Genomic DNA, 23,765 nt, shown 5'->3' with positions numbered 1-23,765 from the left:
TTATTAATTTGGTGGAGAAAGATGGATCTACAGTAAGGAAAATTATGGGCAATCTTTCTTGATTTTCGCGCTGAAAGTCGGTGCCGCAACGTCAGTGCGACGTCGTTGATTTCAGTGTACTTTCTTGTTTCTTGGTCGTTTTCTTTTGGCGCAGGACGCGAGCTGTTTGGAGTCAGTTGCTTAGCTGCTCGATGTTTCACTTGCACACTGCAGCTGCAAATATGACGATGTCGGTGCGAGCACACGTGAACGGCACCAATCGCTAGACATGGTAATGTGGTGATAGGCAGGTCGCGCTTGCCGATGCGAGCATCGTTTTCCCTAACTCGCGGTTGGTCATGCAGCCTCTGTAAATCGATCAGTGGTATGCGGCGCCTGAGCCTTTGGTTGTCTTACATTTCGATGGGGCCCTCCCTCATCTATTTACTAACAAACGATTAAGTGGACCTGACTGTAAGTTGTTAAGGATTGTTCAAGTCTTTGGAGTCGCGGCGAGCTGACATGCGGGAACTTCGGAACGATAGCGTCAACGCCCGCATTTCGTTGTTACGTTTTTACAGCGAAGCTCTAATTATGGCTACGTTCTGGCAGATATCGTCTTTGTGGACATAGACCAACAATTTTTGATATGTGGGCCGATCCCGAAGATAGTGCAATGCCGGGCCGACCCGCGGCGGAGGTGAAGCAGGCGTTTAATGCACTCCCCATACGTGGGCCGATCCCGAAGCTAGTGAAATACCGGGCCGACCCGCCGCGGTGATGCAGTTTAAAGGGCCCACATACAGAGCTACGCTGGTCATCCTTGTCTTGTATCCTAAACAGTGGCGCATACCCACAATGGGGGATTGGCCAAGAAGCAGGTGGTTTTGCGCATCCTTCTTCACAGAGTGGAAGGGTACTGATTATTATTATGATTTTTTAGTCCTACAAGACTTCGTGAGTGGCCGCTTTGCTACTGAAGAGGCGTAATTTACTAATTATACTTAATATATACATTGATAATATGTAATATACCTGTTTAGTGTCCTGCTGCAATGAGCGATGAAACATGGGGTCTATACAAAGAGATACGAAACCGAAACTGCGTTAGTGCGCGCGAACAGTTGTCAAAGCCAGCATCATCGCCATTGTCGCCACAAGATGTCCACGAAAATGTTTCTCGGCGTTTGTGGCGACTACGTTTTTCTATGTTACCACCTACAACGTGCCGCTTTCTTTACGTAAACTAACTTTAAAAAAAGTATATTTTCTAACTTAAGCTTGTTGCAGTAGAGTCCCGTGATATGTGTCTGGAGCTCGCTTGCGTCCTAGGACGAACTGGTTAGTCGACGTGCAGGCAAGCACGTCGTTTCGTTTGCGATTGTTATTAGTCGTTCAAAAAGAAATGCTGGGTATCAAAGGCAATGCTGCAAGCTGAGGAGCCGTTGATACAGTCCGATAAGGTGCTGTCCGACAGTGACGATGACGGCCATTCAGTGTGTGAATAAATATGCGCTCTTTGGTGGTGAATTACGCACGTTAGATTTGCGTGCACGATATTTTTACTTTTTGAACCCATGCGTTTGATTCGGAGGCGGTTTGGAATCGGGTAAAAACGTGTCTTCGTGATGTCTTCACCTGTGGATGCAGCTTGTGCCAAAAGTATCGGGACAGGATTCCTTCTACGGCTCTTTTTAACTACTGACATGTTGCACTCCTGTGTTCTGAAAATGCACATATCCGATAGCACTACTTGCTGCATCTGTGCAGGTCAGTCAACCTCGCCGCGCTCCCAGGAAGCTTGCCGCCGCTGGCACCCGTATCCAGTCGACCGACGCAGTTAGCCCATACGGGAGGGAAACAAACACGCCCGAGTCCTCAGCGTTCGCAAAGGAGAGTACTTTCATCGTCGTTGCGCTGAACTCTCCAACGACCTCGGCTGCTGTACCTTCTGCACCTGTCAGAACAGGTGGCAATGACTCCACTCGTCAAGAGGTAGCGGCCGCTGCGCATCAAACGTCATCGGGCGGACAGCCGAAACAGCGGGCGATGACGGGGCCCACTTCGCAACGTGAAAGCGCGCCAAGTTTAGGCGTCCAAGATGTTGCGGACTGCGGACAGCAACAGAAGGTGCTGATAGTGCAATGTGCCACTTTCAACGAGCTCGGGTCAAATACTTTGCAAGTAATGGAGCCTGAGGCACAGCCAAAAGCTGCAGAGGAACCTGCAGCGGCGCCGGAGGCACATCCGTCGGGCGACCAGCAAGCTAATAGACAGCTCGGGACAGCTCCAACACCACCAGCTAGTTCTCGGCAGCCTGTGGCCACTCCAACACCAGCTAGTGCCCGGAAGCTTGTAACAGCTCCGACGACACTGGCTAGTTCCCGGCAGCCAGTGACAGCTCCAACAACACCGGCCAGCATGAAGTCACCAGACCTGCAGCGTCAAGAGCTTTCAAACGAAATATCTGATGTAGGCACCGAGTCTGGCAACCAGCCTGATGAGAATGCTTCCGAAGGTGCATGTGACGTTTGCCAACGCACTTTCCAGAAGAAAGACTTGACCAAGATTTTTGTAGAAATTCGCAAGTGGCTTGTAGGAAACTATCCTCAAGGGCAATGTTCCCCATTCATGCTTTGTGAGGAGTGCAAAGAACCCCTTCTGCAAGCTGCAGAATCTTCCAATACATCAGGTGGCAGTACCAGGTAGGACCAAAATTCTGTCACTATTTGCTCGTGTGTTGAAGATTACAGGCTAGAGATTAGCAGAAGATGTATTGCTTGTTAGAGAAAAGTACACAATTAGTTTTCCAGCCACTGCAGAGGTTGTGCTCAGGCAGAGAGTGGCAGACACTTCTGTCATTTGATCAAGTAAGGCATGAACATTTGAGGTGGACGTTGGACCTGCTCGAAGTTCGAGGGAATTAGGATGCTGCTAAAGAGAACCCTGGTGTTTTCAAAGCAGCATGGCAGTGCATGTGTTGTTGCACGTGTGGCGATGCATGAACCCACACCAGGCGCCATTGCTAATGGTGAATTCGGCAAATCGCACCGAAATGCACTGGGGCACCTCTGGTGTGACCATGATTGGATGAAACAGCTCATTGGGGTGCACCTTTGTGACTTGCCGAATTCGCCGTAAGTTTAGTTATACAAGTGCAGAAAATTGTTCGGAGCAGCTTACCACATGTATTTTTCACATTGGTTCATTACTAGAAGAGAAAGCAGGAACTGAAATGTTGCATTGCCATGCAGCCCAGAGGCAAATTTTACTGCCAATATAGAACCCTCTCTTCTGACTTGACTAGCGTGCGCAAGCAACAATCCATCCCTGCCTTCTCCCATACCAGAGCCGATAAGCCGCGTCGCACTTACATCACGATCCCTGCCTTTTTTTCGCTTCTCTTTGCTGCGTAGCACACTCTCAGTGGCGACGTTGTGCATTCCTCATCAAATTATTTACTGAGGTCACATGCCACAGTGGGTGACATTGCAGGCAGTGTGTCTTACGCAGACATTTGCGCATCTGAGCTTGACTCTCTGGCTGGAATAGGCGGCTCCCTCGAGAGGAAGGGTGCACGGGCTTCTGTTTTAATGATCTACGCACCATGCTTGTCTGTTTCCAATGCCTAAACCTGTTAATGGCCTTGAAGATAATGCCTCTAGGCCTTTTCATTGGGTGAGGAGGAAGGGGCATGCGGCGAGCATTTCCTCCTCTCTGGCTTGTGCAAAACAGCTTGGCACTGCTTGAATGTGTTGCTGTCGCATGATGCGAAATGATTTATAGATGTCTTAGCGTGTTTTCCATGAAATTTACGTGATTACGTGTCAGTTCGTACCAATTCGTCGGAGAACCACTGCGTAGCCTTTTGGTACAGCAGTAACTGCAGTATGTCGAAATTTCTCTTGGCTGCACAAGCATACCACACACAGCAGCAGCTGCGGTGCGTCGATATATTGTGAACAGTTTTCGCTGTAGTGGTTTTTACTTGACAAAGAGCAGCGGCGTCCCTGAATTGCCAACATTACTTTGAATATCTCACTATCTGAGCACCTGGTGTAAGAACTAAAACCTAATGCAACCTTGAAACATGTAAGTGCTGATCGTTATAAAATATTTGCATCAGCCACTGGCATCATTATCATGCATTTCTGATTTCCAAGTCTAGTAGACCTGAAATCGCTGTGCCATGTCTATGTTAGCCTACTGTATGAGGCTGATGGCATTGCTCAACACAGTCGTAAACCAGCATGATGCATATAAGCTTTGTGCTTCGCCATTGCCTTTTTCCTGCTGTGCTCCGTGCTCCTCGCTGTCGCAGTGCTGCCCGCTGCTGGGTGACGTAAGCAGAACGTCGCCTCGAGGGGCGCGTCATCGCGCTTGCTGCAGCCTCCCAGTTTCGGCTTCCCGCACCTGATAGCTGAATTTTGTTGTGTAATAATTCCGTGGATGATTGCATTTTTCCAGATCCAAAAGTTGATACGGCTTGTATGTAGAGCTCGCTTCAATTTCTCAATTACGATGGGCTCTGCCAAAACTAAAAGCTTAAAAGTTAACTAATGGATTGTTGTTAATCAGCAACTAATTACCACCTATCAACAATCACCTCATTCTCACCACCACTGACGGCTTGTCTCCGAAGGAACTGTCCTTTTATTTCAGAATGACTGTGTTTAAATATTACTTGATGTCCGTAAAGAAACACCCTGTATAGTAGCGTACAAAGATTATTGACCAGTTGTCTGCTTCAAAGTTCACATATTATGTGACGCATGAGGTTCTGAAAGAATGTTCTACATCCACTGTTATGGCCAGGAGTAACGCTGGCTAGCACACCTGTGATGAGATCTTGCACACATGCACATATAGTACCTAAAAAAGTGGATGGGAGGACAGCTACCGCTGAAGCTCGATTTCACATTAGTGCAATCCATTAGTGGCAAGTTTTTCATTCTCTTTAACTTCGGTTTTTATTATTTTTTCTGTTTATGAAAAACCACACTTAAAGGGGCCCTGGACCACTTTTTATTGAAGTGGAGAAAGGCATCTGAAGTGAAAAAAGCTATATCAGAAATACTTTGCCACAAAAAGTACTTCAGCCCGTTCAGAATAAGCGGTGTTATTGGCAATCAAACATGGCCTCCGCTATGCTCCTATTCCTTCTTCAATGCCTTGCACTGCGAAGGCTACGGTGGAGTAGGGTGTGCTCACAACACTCCGCATTCTAAATGTCATCGTGGCACGCAGTTCAAATCTCCTTTTGGATGTTAACGTAGACACCACAACTTCTGATTTTAGTGCCTACGACACGCTAAACATGCCCGAATTAATTCAGGCCCGAATTAATTCTATGCAACGTAAAAAATTGGTCTTTACAAATTGAGATGTGCACACTTGTAAAGCAAAAAAAAATTTAAAATCTGTGCTTGCACTTTTCAATCAAAATTTATTTAATGATTCCAAATGGAATCGGTGGGACCTGGTGGACTTGAAATGCATCGTTGCGTAATACCTGATAGTCAAAGTACGAAAGTTCGAGACAAAAATAAAATAGTCGTCTTACCTCTGCACGGAGAAAAGGAGAGGTGATCTCAGCGAATGGCGGAAACAGTGCAAACGATTCTTTTATTTTTTTGCTCTCAAATGGCAGCACTTCCTTAACTCTACCAGGTTGCCAGCATATGTAGAGCAAAGGCTAAATATGAGTTTTAGCGCAAGAATAACCTTTTGTTTTTAACCCGGAGCTGCCCACTGACCTACGAAATTGATGATACCATTTAGAATCACTGGGCCTTAAAGGGTTAAAGGGGCCCTGGACCATTTTTTATTGAAGTGGAGAAAGGCATCTGAAGTGAAAATAGGCTATATCAGGAATACTTTGCCACAAGAAGTACTTCAGCGCGTTCAGAATAAGCGGTGTTATTGGCAATCAAACATGGCCTCCGCTGTGCTCCTATTCCTTCTTCAATGCCTTGCACTGCGAAGGCTACGGTGGAGTAGGGTGTGCTCACAACACTCCACATTCTAAATGTCACCGTGGCACGCAGTTCAAATCTCCTTTTGGATGTTAACGTAGACACCACAACTTCTGATTTTGGTGCCTACGACGTGTCAAACATAAGCCAAATGCGGTAGTCCTCAGCGAGCCGCAGTGCACCTTGCTAGTGGACCTGTGCCGGCACCTCGTGGCAGCGGCGATATCTACTTTACGTAGCAGACCGCAGCTAGCAATAGCAGCTGCACATAGGAATCCGCTTTATTACGAAATAAAGCATCCAGAAGAGAATGAGGAGCAGGCATCTGTTGAAAAGAGAGTGTTTGAGGGAAAGGTAATTTCGGGCTCCGCTTGCAAGCTCCACGCACCGTGTACGACAGCAAAACTTGGCTCAGATGTTCACAGCAATGTATTCTACCCACGGACTATGTTGTTTCATCAACCCGCCGTAGTTGCTCAGTGGCTATGGTGTTGGGCTGCTGAGCATGAGGTCGAGGGATCGAATCCCTGCCACGGCGGCCGCATTTCGATGGGAGCGAAATGCGAAAACACCCGTGTGCTTAGATTTAGGTGCACGTTAAGAACCCCAGGTGGTCAAAATTTCCGGAGTCCTCCACTACGGCGTGCCTCATAATCAGAAAGTGGTTTTGGCACGTAAAACCCCAAATATTATTATTATTATGTTGTTTCATCAAGCCCGAGTGGTGGTTCAGGGCCCCTTTAATTTCCACGATGCTTTCCTTGGCTTCATTGTTCGTTTGCTTCATGAGGTTGTGACTAACAAAAATTTTGCCCATCAGTTCCCTTTCTGTATATACAAATGTATGGTACTGTGATTCATTATTTAATTACACATAGCAGAGATGTGCTCACTGGCACTGCTTGGCAACTCAAAACGCCGTGCTACGTAAGCCAGTTTCTTGAGGCTTGGATTGCCTGCAGCAAAAGCACTTTTCACATCCAGGTGTGTTGAACTCTCAGTTGCATAGTGCGCGAGTTGCAGAATTTTGCATTATTCTAAAGATCCAGCCATGTGTTCAAGAACATTCATACCGGCCATGCTGCTAATGCAGATTTGACTGTTTGCAGAACGTAACCAAAGTAGACTGCTGTAAGGCCGCCACTAATGTCTGTGCCATGTACTAAGGTAGCGCTATCACGATTGGGTGTCATTCACGGCAGAGCACAAAGAGACGTAGGCAATTTTTATTTATTCCGATGGGCAATTATACGGACACTCTGGATGCATGCGCGGAAAGGTTTAGAGGGTTATCAGAGATGTGGGAGTGCGTTTAGCTGCAGAAAACAACGAAGCGAAGTAGGTGCACTATCAACACTCTACTCAGTCAGCACAGTGGCTGAGCTAGGACGGCCTACTGCATTCCGCTGCTGGCATCAGCGTCGTGCACACTCCGACCACACTAGTGTTCCCTTTGCGCTGCTGCGAGTATGCTCTGGTCTGAAACAGACCGGAAAGTAAATGTCAACCCAAGTTCACCTAATATTTGACTGGGCACTCACTGTGGTGCTGACAGTTTTCAGTTGGTCTCACCTCATGCACCACCGAGGTGCGACACCTGCAGCACCACTTCAACGCATCGTCATATGCCTGGTAGCTGTCGGGACGTTGTTCCTTGTGGCCAGCAGCAGTTGCCTTGCATTCTTTCTTGCGTCAATGTGTCTTGCACTCTTATAGTTGTAGCACCATCCAAGGAGTTTAAGCCGAATGATATGCCTTGCTGTCGCTGTCAATGCTTCGCCCTTCAAGCTAACCTCCCTTTCCTTCCCCACGTTCTTTTCAGTAAGACGCAGAGCAGGGACATTGTTGCGAAGCTGCGTGAGCGTGCGCTCGACACGCTAGCAGCGACGTGTACATCCGATCAAGTTGAATCTGTGGACATTGAGCGGCCAGCAGAGTATCCGGGCTTGGTGCCCGTGCGGAACAAGCCGGCAGGCACTAGTTCTCTGTCTGCTGATCCTGTGCGAAACCGATGTGTTGCAAACGAACAGTCCACAAATTCAGGCAAGCGTTTTACTTTGGTTTCTCGTATGGCAAGTTCGTTCATAGAAGTGGTGAAATACAGCTCTTTGAATGTGCAAGTAAGCAGGAGGTAGCAGTTGCTTTATCTATATCAGTCTTAATTTATTTTTGTATTCATTGATGAAACTGATCCAACATAGTAGCTAGAGCATTGCACTGCTAAATCGAGGGCGCTGGATCAAATCCTGGCTGAGGCAACCACATTGCGATGGGGGTGAAATGCAATGTCGCCTGTGTACCGTGCATTGCGTGCATGTTAAAAACTCCAGGTGGTCAAAATTAATCCAGAGTCCCCCATTAAAGCCCGCCTCATAATCTTATTGTGGTTTTGGCATTTAATTGATGAAAATGCATGGCATTGAATTTTGAATTCTTGAGCAAAAACACTACAATTACTATTTTGCTTGGTCAGATGCAGGATGGGGCACCATTTATTGAGATGTTGGAGGAAGGGTGCTCGCTATCAGCTATGAGCTTCGAGATCAGTCTTCTTCAGCTGTGCCCATTTGAGAGGGGGGATGCTACTCTGAAAGGTTAACTTTTGAACCAGTGTGCCAATTTTTATTAACTTTTTTTCAAGACAAATGAACTTACTGCCATTATAATGCATTCAACATTTTATTACTCTAATGCAAAAAAAAATTTTATGGTGTCACAAATTGCACAACTAAGCTTAGGAAAACACCCATTTCAAAAATGCTCATTAAAATATATGCATACTATTTTTCTGAATAGATACCTTGTGTATGGCGTATATAGGCAGCTGCTTGCCATTCTATGTATTTTTTTTCTTTATTTGTAGACATTGCATATTTTGAAAGCAAAGCTTTATTTTATTGTTGTCAGGGTGTGCCAAGAATCTCGGCGTTTTCTGTCTTCGAAGCAAGTTTAAAATTCAAGTTGTATATAGTATTCCAGTTCCAGCTTCTTGAGGACTCTCACTATGACATCTGCACTCTCGGACTCTAATACAGCTAAGCCTGCTGAAGTCTCACCTGAAGGTTGCAAACTAGATCGTTGGGCACTTCTTTTGCATCTACATCCTCAAAAACTTTGCATTCAGCTCTGGCTTACTAGGCTTGTTGCAAAGAGGCCTTTTGGAATGTATCCGCTGACACCTGATTGATGAGTTCCGGCGCTTGCGACTTTTCCAGCATCAACCAGGGGTTGGTGCCAACTGTAATCTAAGTATGCGGGCCAGTTGTGATCCAGCGATTTGACCTTCAGTCCGCCACGCAATCTCGATCCCCTGCATCTGAAAATAATATGTGTCTTGTGTCGTATGCTGCAGCCTCAATAGGTCTTGCCTGGCTGAAAAGCGCAAGAAATTATTTTTCAAACGAAGAAATTCATTTTGCATTTAGTTTCTCTTGCACTTTGCAAGGCTCTGTTTTGTCAACAGTATTGATGGGCACTTTCGCTTGCAAGCACGTGCGGCCGTCATGGTTCCTTTCTGCAGTCCGCATGCAACCAAGTTTAGTGAGAAGCTTCTTTATTAGTTATGGAGTCTAAAACATAAATCTAAATATGTGTATTTCTTGTAAAAAGTTGCAATTTTAGCCCCGCATCCTTCCTTAAAGAAGAAGAGGGCTCTCAGTATAAATGGAAGGCAAAGGCGTACAAGGCTTCTCGTGTTTTCTGATGCGACAGCAGTTAAGTCATCGACAGTTTCGGCCACTCACTTCATCTCGACCTGCCATGGCAACAGAAGAGTTTAGTGATTGCTACACACGCACCGTAGAATGTACTAATTATGCTTTCATAAACCAGTGGGGGTAATTAGAGCAGTCACAATTAATTCCTAGATGTCGTTGAGCATAACCTCTGCAGTGGACCTAGATTGACTGCGAGGGTTACGTGCATGCGTGCAGCTTCAGCGTAGGTTGTGACGTATGGGCGAGTACAGCTGCCAATTGCTGCAGCTGTGAGATGCTGCATCTAGACAAAACCAATACTGTACCGCAATTCTCTGCAGTTGTCCGCGAAGAACACACTCAGCGCCAAGGATACAGTCATGAGACACATTGGTCACCCATAAGCGGAGACGGGACTAACCAGTGCTCAGTGATGATGATACATAATGTTTTGTGGCACAAGAGCATCTAGGCTGAAGAGTTCGATGGGGGCGAAATGCGAAAACACCCGTGTACTTAGATTTAGGTGCACGTTAAAGAATCCCAGGTGGTCGAAATTTCCGGAGTCCTCCACTACGGCGTGCCTCATAATCAGAAAGTGGTTTTGGCACGTAAAACCCCATAATTTAATTTAGGCTGAAGAGTGCTAAAGATTTTGTGCATCTTGCGTGATCTTGAACTGTCTCTTCTTGCCAGCTCGGCATGCAAATGCCTCCATTCGTATTTACTGTTGTGTGCCCTGATTGCACATCTACGAATGCTGTGATTTCTTATGTAAAATTTTGTCTGAGAAAATGGTTTAGCCTCCTCAGACTCTGTGTCCATGCATGTGGAGGCCGACTTTTGTCCTTTTCAATATGCAGCCAGAAATGATAAGCTGAAATATTCGGGTTTAAGGTAAATCTAGAGACAGGAGGCACGATATGTCAAGCATATAATCACTTTGTGCCGGCCAGCTCTTGAGGAAATGAATTGTGTAAAGGTGCCTACATGTCATCATTGATGACGAAAAAAGAATGTGAAGTATATTTAAGACGCTGCTAGATCCTGCAGCAATCCAGGTTACAAAGGGAACGCAAGAAGCCACCATGTGATGGTGGACCAGCATCTATGTAGTAGTACTTAAGGAAAAAAATAAAAAGGCTGCCTTTTATCTTGCCAAGCTGGAGAAATGAACTCTTTGTCCACGTGCATGGATGTGCTTCTGTAGGCATGTGCCCGTGCCACCTGATCAAGCAATTCTTTAGGTTCGTCAGAGGCAAGTTGACACTAAAAACTGGATTTTTAAAAGCTACTGTGTCACCAGAATTTCATTGGCATCGAGAAGGACTGACAGCAGGCCGGGGGTCAAGAAGAGCTGCATGGGATTTCGCATTATCATTCAAGCAGTGACATCTGTGAGGTGTTGACCTGTGTTTATTCAATGGACATTGAACTGAGCCGAACCATTATAAACTGTTGTCCACTATGATGCCACCTTGACGTTGCCAGCAGTAAACCATGATAAGACCACGTGCATGTGTGTTGTGTATTGCACACATTTGGTTCAGAAAAATTCCAGGAGCTGTAATTACTGCCATTGGTTTAGCAGAAGCTGTAGTGCTGTTCACAAAAGAACGTGTTGTAGAGTGTGCAGCTCCATTTTGATATGCCTTGTATCCAGTGCTCCCAATCTTTCCACATACTTGATGTCGATACTTACATGCAATGACACGATCATTCCCGCTTACAAGCACCTTTATATTATACTTATTTTTTCTCAGGAATAGCTATAAGAAGCGTAATATTTTGCTGCATGCACTATCAGAGTGACATTTACGTTTTATCTGTTTAAATAATCTTTGTAACCGTCCTGCTTGGGCCTGAAGGAGGTTTGCAGTAGCAGAATCAATAAATGTGCATCCTAGGCTGCTTGCTCTAGCTGTAACTCGGCTTAAGGCTTAGCTCGATCCACTAGTAGCCCCTTCAGTTGCACGGGAGTTCCGTGCATCAGCTCATCATGCGAAACTGTGCAGAGGGGAGAATAGGTACTACCGCTGTTGTAAAGGGGCTCTCGAGTGCCTGGGGTAGTGCTGGCCCGGCAGTTTAGAGCTTGACCAGCAGCGGAGAGGGCCGAGGCAGAGACAGGGTGACAGAACACACAACAAAATGTTTAATTACATCGCTACATAAAGAGCGGCCTGCTTGACAAGGTGCTCCTGACTAGGAGCGGCGGTCAGTAATGTCCACAGAGCAAGGAAAAGGACTAGCAGGGAATGTTACATGACAATCTTGAAGCTTGTAGTCATAAAAAATATAAAGGAAAGACTCATGGGAAAGATGCCGTCATCAGTTGATGTGCAAGCAGTAATTTCCAGCTACCAAGTGCAGGGTGAGCATGGGAAGAGCAGAAAGGGGTGACAAGGGCTGATCGGGACGAGGGCACCACTAAGAGCTACCACGAACCAAACAATACCCTAAACTGTCTGGCTGCCTTGGAGGGCCCAGTTCCCAGGAGCCAGCACACAGATAGGCTTCGAAGGAAAAGCCGGTGTCTGAGGAGGTTTGCCTTGCCTAGGCTAGCTGCCTGACCTCATGCTCCGTCCTTGTACTTTTTCTTCCTCCAGTGCATTTGATGGCTAAAATAAACTGCCGCGTGATGGTCATCAGAGAGGAGCATTCTTGTTTCTTCCAGGCTGACCTGGTGGCCTTTTGTACTGTGCTTGCCGATGCAGGTGATGCTGTGTTGAAGTGCTGTGTTCCTTCCTGCTCCAACCGCTCCGATGAGCCCAGGCATCGGCCGCTGTCATTCTACAGGTGAGTCTGCAAGCTGGCATAACATCAGCCATGGAACTGTGCTTGAAAGTGTGAACCTAGTGCCATTTTCTAGTTCTTGTAGGTCGCATTTTTTTCGTCTTTCCTGAGTGCAATGAAACTGACCATAAGTGATCCACAATCAAATGGATTGCTCGATGGAGCAGTACTAGTAATAGTACTTACTGTACAGTAAAAAGCTTTGTTGACAAAGCTTTCAAGCAAACTACTTTTGCCTCGAGTAGTGCAGCGATTCGCATACCTCCAGTGGACTCCCTTTAAATGGAACATCAAGGGACCAGGGAAATTGGTTCCGTTTGTCAGGAATTCTATTTACTGAGTGATAATGATAATGATGACATAGATAATAACAAATGCTCTCTCGGTATGGTCCTCCGTGATGCTACCGCTGTGCCGATTGCACCGAATTGTGCCGAGAGGCGAACCCTGCAACACCCCGTTGTATTTCAGCAAAATATGGGAAATCTGTGCCCACCTTAAACCAAAAGGGTTGCTCAGGATTTCGAAAACAAAAACAAATCCTCTAGCACCGTTTCTCTGCACCCTCGAAAGCAGCATGCCAGGGACCACCGTCTGCATTAGTGCCACAGCGGTACCCCCCATGGTGCTTGCCATTGTGGTATTTCAGGTAGATGGTATGTCAGCAAAGCACAGGGCAAACCTAAAGGGGGAGGCTCCTCTTGAACACCAAAAATTGGCACAAAAATTGCGTTTTCAGTTTTGTCATTTTTGCATCTCTGAAGCCCTTAATTTTCACAATATTCGTTTCGTCATATTCCAAGACCCTTAATTTCCATAAGAATTCATCAGTTATGTCTCGACAAAGATTCTTTGAAATTTTTTCCCTATTTTTCTCGAAACAACAATTTTGACTTATACATGTACTTGCAGTTTCGGAGAGACAATAGCTTCTGTTCTATTTAGCTATTGCAATAATTCTTTACCAAAAAGGTAAATGCATTGAGTGTGTGCTAAGCCTAATTTTAGGCTTATATTTAAAAAAAATTTTTTTTTTAGTTAGCCATATGTTTCACATGTCAGTATTGCATTCTCTTCAAGCAACCTCAATGGACTCCAACTCTAGTTCAAATTGACCTAGGACGTTGGTTTATACCTTAATGCACAACATAGACATTCAAGGTTATTTCTATATATCCTAGCTACTGTATTTTTTTTTTCTCTAGATGCTAATTTTCCTCCAAATAAAAGAACCTTGTTTCGGTGAGATATGAGGTACTACTTGTCTTAGTACAAGGATTATTACATTTTTTGGAATTAGCACATACATGAAGAGTGCAAATTTGGCTACGATTTATCCATAAATAATAAAGTTGGCTTTCAAGTGCGATTGCACCTTAAGTGAATTATTCATATCTCTGGCTTTGTAAAAAAAAAGCAACAAGATTAATTTTGCAGCTAAAGTTCAAGATTTAGACTGCTTGATTATTTGGGCGTTTTGCAGAAAAATCTGAAAAATAAGTAGGTGACTGTTTACATGATCAAGTTTGACACTCGATAGGCTATTTCACATTCAGAGGTGAAAATCTTGACCCAAAGATGAACCGACCATGTGATGTAGGCGATTATGTAGCATGCCAGCCAAGAAGCCTGGCGGAGCTTGTAACAGCTGTGCTACTGCCCTCTCTTGGCTGACCTTCCTCCACAATAAGCTGCATCAATTAGGAGGGGGGTCTCTGTATAGCCTCCCGTGTGTGAATGCGAAATTGAGCTACTTAGTGTCAAATACGATGTTGATTACATCGGAACAGAAGCGTTATTGAAGAATCAAACAAAATTAAGTTGTCTTCAAATTGATCACTCAAGTTTTTAAATATAAACCTTATATACAATAAATCGTGAAATAAAAAAAAAAATTATTTGCCTGCCCTACTTCGCAGAAACTGTGTCTGCCAAAAGAACATAAAGCACCTGTCCAAGCAACTATTTGCATTGGTAGCATTAGTTTTATCACATGTACTGATACATTTAGAAGACGAAGTTTGGAGATAACGATGTTGCGACAACATGAAAATAAAAAATAGTCCATTTCATTTAAGAAGGTAAAAAAGGAGAGTGGGCCTAATACGTTTGGACCTACTGTATTATCATCATACGTGTTTTTTTGTTTTTTTGACAGAGTGTTCAATTTTTAAACGTTACATATATAGCAACTAGGTTACGCTTAAGATTCTCAAAACACCTCCAAGGTCTACACGTAGCCCGTCCAAGTGCTTGTGTGCTTTTCTGTTACTTTTTTCACCAGCTGACGAAACATTGCTATTTGCCCTTTATTGGCATCTTCTTACACCATGCCTTTCATAATTTCAGCACCCTTATTGCATATCTGGAGAAAGCGCGATCGTACCTGCCAATTCTGTGAATTTTTCATAAAGTTTACGAACCTAAGATCACCCCACGCTTTTAAGTGTGTTGCATCGGTAGTTACGAAAAATAAGCTTATCGCAAGTATGTTTTGCTCTTCAAACCTTCCATTAGAAGTCTTTTGATGGTGAAGTGACTCCAGAGGGTTAATTGTCCCGCCGTGGTTGCTCAGTGGCTATGGTGTTGGGCTTCTGAGCACGAGGTCGCGGGATCAAATCCCGGCCACGGCGGCTGCATTTCGCCTCCATCGAAATGCGAAAACACCCGTGATACTTAGATTTAGGTGCACATTAAAGAACCCCAGGTAGTCGAAATTTCCGGAGTCCTCCACTACTCTATGGCATGCCTCATAATCAGAAAGTGGTTGTGGCATGTAAAACCCTATAATTTCCTTTTTTTTAGGGTTAATTGCTTCATCAAAGCTTGTGCATTGGGCCATGAAACGAGTGAAATCGGCCACAGCAAGTAGCCAAAAAAAAAAAAGTCACTGTGATGTAAAAATTCGTCGGTCGTGCTTTTGTAGGTTCACTGCTACTCGTGTGCTTAGTCTAAAGGTAAATCGTTAACAAAGTGCGTACATATCCCTGAAAAAGTTGTGCGCTCACGGCAAGGTTTGATAAAAATGCATGCCACCCCTCTCCCCCTTCCTTCGCTGTTGTGTCTGTGGGATTTTGCGAACCTTAATGTTCACAGGTTGGCAGGTACACACTGTCCTGTCATTCACTTGGCACTTAGCGCCAATTATTGTTTATGCTATGGAGGTGTGCAGTGTCCTCTCTGCTTGCAGGTTTCCAAGAAGCATGGCTGTCAAGAAACAGTGGGCACAGGCTATGGGCCGCACGGGCTGGTTGCCATTGCAGACGACCGTCGTCTGCTCCGACCATTTCAGACCCGCCGATATCACCACGGGGTGTCCACTTACCGGAATCCCTAAACCTGAAGCTATTCCAAGCATCTTTGAGGGCAAGACGTCTGCAGAGGTTTGTGGTGGTGGCCCTTCATTTTTTTTTTTTACTCTTAACGGTAGCAGCAGTGTGACACTGCCGTCGTACAGGCTTGAGATGTGCAGTACTGTCCAACGTTAATGGGAATGCCTGATTGGTATTTGAAGCATTATAGCTGTAATAGTTTTCTTGCTACTGTAATAACCGGAATTTAGGTCGAAATTTTGTCCAAGAAAACGTGGCAGAAGGTTGACCCCCATCTTGTATGCTGGTAATTTTTTACCGGTTTATACTGGTATTTTCAATCTTTAGAATTAATGTTTTTGGGTTGACCTATGTTCCGGTCCCATCTATATTCCTGGTTTTACGGTATGTCATGGAAAAGTGACTGGCACGATGCCTTAGGCACACACGCGCTTCAAAAAAAAAAGCAAATTAGCTGCAGGCTTTGCCTTGCTTCTTAGCTATAATTAATGATTGAATACTGAGTATAAGTTTCCTTTGATAGTTGACCACAGTGTACATGGCTTATATAGGAGTAGAAGCTTACTACCGCATTTACTTGCATAATGATCGCACTCGTGTAATGATCGCACCCCTGAATTTTGTCGTCAAAATTTCATTTTTTCTTTTTCCTGTGCAATGATGGCACCCTGAACTTGTCACAGTGATATGTGGTGTTCCAAGTCTAGCTAATGGTGATTGCGCTTACCATCTGTCAAATGCTGTCAAATGCTACGCAAACGACTCTTGAAGACACATACACCAAGCGTTTGCTTCGCTTGTTCATCGTCCATGTCGACCGTGTCGATTGTGGGCAACTGATGCATGTTTTTCATGATTGAGCTATGCATGAGGACAGAGAGAGAGAAAACCAAGAAAAGCGAGACGCAAAGCCCGCAAAGTGGCACCCATCCTTTGCCCCCTTCTCATCGAGCGCAGACATGCGCCCTGGATGCAGTAGCGGACAGCCCAGTTGATAGAAGATGGTGCTGACAAAGCACAATTTGGTATCGCTTCAGACTTGGCTGTAAATTTTGCAAGGCTCAAAGTGTGAGCTTGCAAAAGAGCGCCGCAATCATGACGGCTGCAACCAGGGGTTATGTCGATCAACAGAAAAGGAGGGCTTCGTTCACCTGAGCGAAACCCCTGGAACCAACACGGTAGAAGCAGCTGACATCTACCGAGGTCCGGAAGCATGTTGCTACTGACGATGAAACAGGTGGTGCTTTGATGGAGGAGCTTCTGAGTGTGGATAGTGCTGCCTCGCTATGCGAAGAGATCTCCAACGGCGTGATCATTGTCACGACAGACGGCGGCTTCGTGCGACGGGGGTGACGATATTGACAATGACCCATCTTTGACACCGACCTTTATGTTCATGTGAAGTACACTGCCATCGATCAAGTCGCTTATTGATTACATGCACACTTATTGCCGCTAGTGTTCGTACAGCAGCTGGACACCACAGACGTGAATCTGAAACTCCTGCGAAAGCAAATATGGATTTCTATTTCAATGCGCCTAATGGTTAATCGGCTGTGAAAAATGAAACTAAATGTTTCATTTTTCACAGGCTACTGTGCACAATGTCTATTTTTATGTGCAAGTGGCAAATTTGGTTTCAGACCTACAAAGGTATGTTTGGCAGCTTTTTTTGGGGGCAGTCCAGATAAAGCAATGATTGGTTCTAGCAATCAGATCATTCTTGATATTGTTATAAGTGGACTGCAATGTACACACGCTTCATTCTATCAAGGCTCTAAGTACATGATGTTCTATGGACAAGAAGTTACAAAAAGTTAAATACTTCATTATATAGAGAAGTTTGTTATATTGAGGTTTAACTCTGGTTGAACATTTGCCACTCCTGTGGGAGGCAGACGAATGCTGCCGCTGGCTACCTCCTGTTAAAATGGGTACATGCTCGCTCTCAACCTGGTGCTTGGCAACTGCGGGAATTCCAGACGGTTGGAAGCACTTCCACCTGATGGGAAATCGGCAGCATTGGACCGCTACATTCCTTAATATCTCATTGTGCTGTGATTGGCTATGTTTATGCTGTATCCTGTATCCTTCTGTCATTTTGTGGTACTTGGAATGGACTTTACAGGCGCTTTTTATTGATAGATTAAATTAACCCCCTTCCATGCGTTGGAGGATACGTTCATCCTCGCTTTTCAGGATCAAAACTCCGAAAGACGAGCCCAGTTTGTCATTGGTATTTTGCATTTTCTAGCTATGTCATAAACGAGCCTAGTTTTGTCTCGGTGCTTAGTAGTAATTTTGCTACTAGATGGCAGCACGCAATCCATGGGGCAGCGTAAGCAGTAGCACATTTATTCTTTTTGAGGAAGTAAAACATGTTGGCAATGGGGTTCTTTAAAAAATAATCTGGCCATTTTTGGTCAGAATTTGCTATTATAGCCTGGCATGGAAGGAGTTCATATAAATTTTCTTAAAAGGTGACTGCAAGGATATGATTACTTTGTGTCCATGCCCTTACATGGTCATCTGACCTTATATTCATGATTAATATTTTACACAATGTTTTGCTAGTTATACTTAAAAAGGATTGAAGGCAATGTGCAATAACATTGAACAAGGAGTCTTGGGAGGATATTAGACAGTCTGGTGAAATTCTAAAAATTTCAAGGATAGAAGTTGACCGACATAAGAAATAGGGTAATTGGAAATTATCGACAGAGCCTTCGTTGTTTAGGGGACATGAAATAGGTTGATGATGATAACCTCTTTCATGATTCAAAACCAGCTTCACCACCTTTCCACTCTGAGACGGTTGCTCTACGAACAAAAGCTAGCCACAAGACAAGTAAATGGTAGGGTGGGGGTGAATTCACCGACAACTCGGTTCAGGTATATGTAAACTTTTTCTTTCACAAAACTTGAAGATGTCTGCAGAACTTGTTTGCGTATTTGATGTCACTTCCCCAAATGTGTGCTCTTTCATCATACAGAGGCGCGCTTACATTTATGCTATGTTTAACCTCTGTGAGCAAGACACGCAGGTCTGATGCTCTCAGAAGCTGCTGTGGGCATTGCTGACCCACTACAGTGCAGTCCACTTATAACGATATCGAGAAAGACAAAAAATAGTATGATCGTTATAACTGATGATCGCTATATCTGGACTGCAGTTATAAAAAAATTATTTAAAAAATAAAAAACGCGGAACATACCTTTGCAGCTCCGAACTCGAATTCGCTACCTGCTCTAAAGAATAGATGATGTAGAAAGTCGGCTGTGAAAAACAAACTTTATTTCTAGCGCCAATGACCATGTCAAGGGTCAGGCGCGCCGAAATAGTCCGAAATCAGCACTTGCTTTTGCAGCAGCTTCAGCTTCACAACTGTGGTGTAAATGGATTCCAGCTGCTGCGCGAACACTGGCGGTAATCCTTTGGCATGCATAAAATCAATTAAGGAGTCAATCGAGGACAGTGCACTTTGCGTGGACATCATGGTCGGGGTCAAGGAGCCACTGCCGATCTCGTTGTCACTGTCGCTGCTGCCGTCGCCACCGTCGCACAACTTTGCCGTCTGTCAAGACAGCACATCTTCGGCGATCGCCTCGTCGGTGACCTCATCGCAGAACGAGGCAGCACTGTCTGCAGTCAAAAACTCCTCCATCGACGCACCACCTGTGTCACCAGTAGGAACAAGCTCCCAGAGCTCAGTTATGTCAGCGGCTTCCACCGTGTTGGTCTCAGTGGGTTGGGGAAGTTCATCCTGACGCACAAAGCCCGCCTTTTTGAAGCAGTTGTATATGGTTGACTGCTTTACTTCATACCATGCACCGTAAATGAAGCGCACGGCTTTCAAAAGGCTGATCTTCAGGTCAGGTGCCTGTCTGCATGACCCAACGTGCCAGGAGCTGCGCGGTCAATGGCTAAAATTAGCCACTCCAGCATGCGCTGCCGATACAGGACTTTAAAGTTGGCGATTATGCCGGCGTCCAACGGTTGAAGGCCTGCCGTAGTATTCGGAGGCAGAAACATCAATTCGACAGATGTTAGCTTCGGGTTAACGCTGTGTGCGCTACAGTTGTCAAGTAGCAACACTACTTTTCTTCCTTGGCCTTCAATTAAACTGTCGAACTCGAGCAGCCATTCTTCGAACAGGTCGCGGGTCATCCACGGCTTCTTGTTGCTGCGATAGCAGACCGGGATGTGCTGATTCTTAAAGCACGTTGGCTTCTTTGATCGCCCGATCATGAAAGGCTTGAGACGATGGCTCCCGTCCATGCTAATGCACAGCAACATGGTCACCCTAAGTTTCGAGTGCTTCCCGCCGGGGCATCGATCTCCTTTAAGAGCGTGAGTCTTCGACGGCAACAATTGAAAAAACAGCAGTTTCGTCGCAATTATATATGTCCTTCTCCGCGTAGCGCTCCAGCACGCCGGGCAGCTTTGTCTGCAGCCACTGCTGCTTTGCCTCTGTGTCCAAAGACGCCGCTTCCCCTACCACGTTTTTTGTAAACGATTCCGTGCCGCTCTTTAAAGCGCTGAATCCAGCCTCCCCCAGGCTCAAACTTTGGCCGTCCCAGAAGAAAAGCGAAGTTTTTCGCTTTGGTGGCAAGTATTGGCCCACTAATAGGCACATTATGCGCGTGGGTTGTGATGAACCACTAGTAAAGCGCCTCTTCAACATCGGCGTACAAAGGGTCTCTGACCCTTTTCCACTGATCGGCATGGCCGCTGATAGCTCCTGCTTTCACAATCGCGGTGCTCCCGGTTTTCAAGATGGTTGATATCGTCGACTGGGCGAGCTCGTACTTCTTCACGAGGGCGCTCACCTTGAAGCCGCGTCGAGAGTCCTGCAAAATATCCATCTTCGTGTCAAGCGACACAGCTTTACGCTTTGTCGGCGCCATCTTCGAACGGGGTTGTAGTTGTACCGTTGGTTGCACGCTGCTTCAGTGGCGTCAGCCTGCTATCGCGAGAGAGAGAGAGAGAGACTGGGTGCGGGACGGGCGGCACCGTGCCGCTTTGCTCGTTGTTTTTTTTTTATCTTTCTCTCTCTTTCGGAGTGACTGTGGCCGACGCGCATGAAGCAGCTAGCGCCATCTTGTGGCGCGCTGCGCCTACTCAAGTACTCTCTCGTGCATGGGCGGCGCGGGACGCGCAGGATGGTAATGGCGGCAGATACGAACTTACGGAGGTAAACATCGCCTCGTCTCGACATCGTTTGTTTCAGGGAATTAAGCAACGCAAATGTTACGATTATTTTGCACAGTAGAAGCCATCTGGACGGCAATATTTTGGTCGTTATATCCGATATGCGGTGAATAACCCATCGTTATAAATGTTTTTTTTTCCCCATGGACCTAATGCATAAAATGACACTCTCATGTCGACCCATCATTGTAACCGATATATCGTTATATGCGGTATCGTTATAAGTGGACTGCACTGCAGTACTGTGCATGATATGCATGAGCATGACGGTGCGCTCTTTTCTGCAGATCACATGGGAGAACGATGCGACGGAGCCGGGAGAACAATCGGTCCCCTCTGACCGCAGTGGCTGGAAAATGATATCATTGCTTCCAAGAAAAACGACGACAAGAGGCAGAGGCAGAGATTCCAGTGAAACACGCAGCAAATCCACTGGGGTAAGAAGCGCCGCTGTAAAGCGAACTTTAAGCAAGGCATCCCCTCCATTTGCTGAGAAGAAGAAGGCGTCAGCCCCACTCACGTTCATGGACATCATGGAAGTGGACACATCTAGCTTCTGGCTGAAGACCTTAAGCAACAGGATGGTGAACTTTGTCCACATCACGCACCGACCCATGCCGTGCATCACACGATCAGTGACGGTCTCACCTGACATGTCCGTGATGGTGGCCATTGAGAACGCGCGCCTGAGCCTGCTGCCGTGCGGCACGCCGGTTCCCAATAAGGTTGACAGCGTCGAGACGTTGCAGAATCTCCTGCAGAGGGTCGAGGAGCTCGAGAACTGCACGCGGAATGACAACTGGCAGCTGCATAAGCAGAGCACGCTGAAACTTGTTGGCCGCTTGCTGCAGGAAGTGTGCCGGGAAGTGGGCAGCGCGGACAGTCAGATTGGAGTGCTCAGCTCGATCAGAGACCAAGTTGACGAGCTGTTATGAAAGGGCTCAGCGAGAGTGGAGTGTGACCCTGCGTAGATTTTTGTAATTACACTTGGAAAGTGCATTCAGTGTCTTTATTGTATACTTTCATGTACCATCTTGTTTCCACACTGTGTAAACTCCATTGCAGTCAAACTTGCAAGTGTCTAGACTGTGGCAATGTTTTATTGCTTGTGTGTGCCACTGTAGCTCTAGAGCAAGGGCTCTCAAACTTTGTGACCTCAGGGAAGCCCACCAGCCAGAGTGCCATGGAACTCCTCCTCTTTTCAGCGATGTAATTATGCACACTCACTAAAAGCACTTATTAACCCTTGGAGGGTCACCGCCATGCATGCACGACGGCAGAAACAAATCCCTTATGATATCCATAATGGCCAGTTACCTAATGTGTGAAAAAAAAAATGTGCCTTTTCAAATAAAGCGGCACCTGGCATAGTTGAAGAGGTGCTGCAACCTCCCGTCACTTCTGGAAAAGCATTTTTATCTTGCCGCTCCTCAGCTTCCAGCTAAACTCATTTTTTGCTTCACTCTATTGTGGCTGCCACCGCAGCAGGTCAGGGGTATTCCCGCTTTGCCTAGTTTACTGCCGCCGCCGCACTTGTGTGTGGTCTCCATCATTTGCAGTTTTGCACGTTGTCCTTGATCTTGATCGCCATCTTCCTTGATGTGAGGGACTTATGATAAGATAGTCTTTTTTCCTGCACAGCTCCACACACCGCACTGCAGCATACGCTGGCCGTACCATTACTGCTCTTAGCACTGCGTGCTGTAAGCAATGCCTACACATAAACGAAATTTCAGCTGCACAAAATTGTATATTTCATGAACAAATGTCGCCAATCAGTCTCGCTGCAGAATGAATTCAATGTACTGGTCGCAACGCTAAGCCTAAATTGCCCAACTGCCTGGCATTTATCGGTGTCCCTGTGCGCATTCAAATGTTTACCACATGTTTTTATTTTGAATGAGGTGGAAACTCTCGCGGTGCAGTAGGAAACCAGCCTGTACCGAAGCAGCACTGTGCTGACACCAATGCGATAGAACAACAAATGATGCAGGAACATGCCCCACGTTTCCATTACAATATTGTGTTCAAACGGCCAATATTGCAATGCGTCAGCAACAAAATTAAACTGGGCAGATGCTGCTAAATTTGGAAAGGTTTGTAAAGCTTGCAGAACATCCAAGTTGATTCCCGCTAGTGTGTTGCAAACTCTCGTCACAAACATGAATTAAAAGCATGGACACTGGGCCCGCGAATCTTGCAGTGAGGAGTTGTGTGCGCCGCTGCCGTGTGGCTGTCTCAAAGACTGCTGAAGTGCAGATGTGGAGCACGACAGCTTCGTTAAATCTTACATGTAATGCAAGATTTCTTCTCACTAACCCAATTTGATAACCCCTGCTCTAGAGCAAAGCAGTGATCTTGTAAATTATCATTAAAATATGTTTGTCAAGCTTCACTCATTCCATAGTTGTATCCCCTCATTCAGTGCTTTAGGCTTTGTACACCTCCTTGGAAATCCTTAAATTGGAAAAATAAAAGATTCAAGGGCCTCTAAAGCTCCTTGAAAATTTGGGTTGGGAGTGACTTTTGAGCATTCAAAGTAACACACTCCACATCAAGGCTATTCCATAGACACCGCGTAATAGTATCGGGAAGCAGTCCTAGATATTTTCTTCTCGTATAGGCGATGCAAGTGGCATGGGCACAGCCAGCAATGACAGGCTCGTTTAAAATACAATTGTCGTCGGGAAGCTAGACAAAACCAGATCGAGCAACTAAGCCGTACCGCTGTTGTGTTCTTTTCCTGTCTGGTTCCCACCACAGCTGCCGTGGCTTCATT

At 45.7% G+C, this 23,765-nt stretch overlaps 1 protein-coding gene and 1 pseudogene across 1 annotated transcript in view; one reads left to right on the top strand and one right to left on the bottom strand.

Moving 5' to 3' along the window:
- LOC135912686 (uncharacterized) overlaps nt 1-21,985 on the top strand; it is a 41,840-nt gene extending 19,855 nt beyond the window's left edge. Inside the window, exons 6-10 of the mRNA XM_065445200.1 lie at nt 1,750-2,684; nt 7,777-7,997; nt 12,364-12,445; nt 15,633-15,825; nt 21,274-21,985. Of these exons, the coding sequence (XP_065301272.1) occupies nt 1,750-2,684; nt 7,777-7,997; nt 12,364-12,445; nt 15,633-15,825; nt 21,274-21,921 (2,079 nt within the window). The 3' untranslated portion in view covers nt 21,922-21,985. The remainder of the gene's footprint in view (nt 1-1,749; nt 2,685-7,776; nt 7,998-12,363; nt 12,446-15,632; nt 15,826-21,273) is intronic.
- LOC135912641 (tigger transposable element-derived protein 4-like) lies at nt 19,092-20,682 on the bottom strand (annotated as a pseudogene).
- Nucleotides 21,986-23,765: the final 1,780 nt, after the last annotated feature.

This window comes from Dermacentor albipictus, chromosome 7, assembly GCF_038994185.2.
Source record: "Dermacentor albipictus isolate Rhodes 1998 colony chromosome 7, USDA_Dalb.pri_finalv2, whole genome shotgun sequence".
NCBI classification, from domain to species: Eukaryota; Metazoa; Arthropoda; class Arachnida; order Ixodida; family Ixodidae; genus Dermacentor; species Dermacentor albipictus.
Note: the sequence above shows the minus strand (reverse complement) of the source record. Positions and strands in the feature narration are given on the sequence as shown.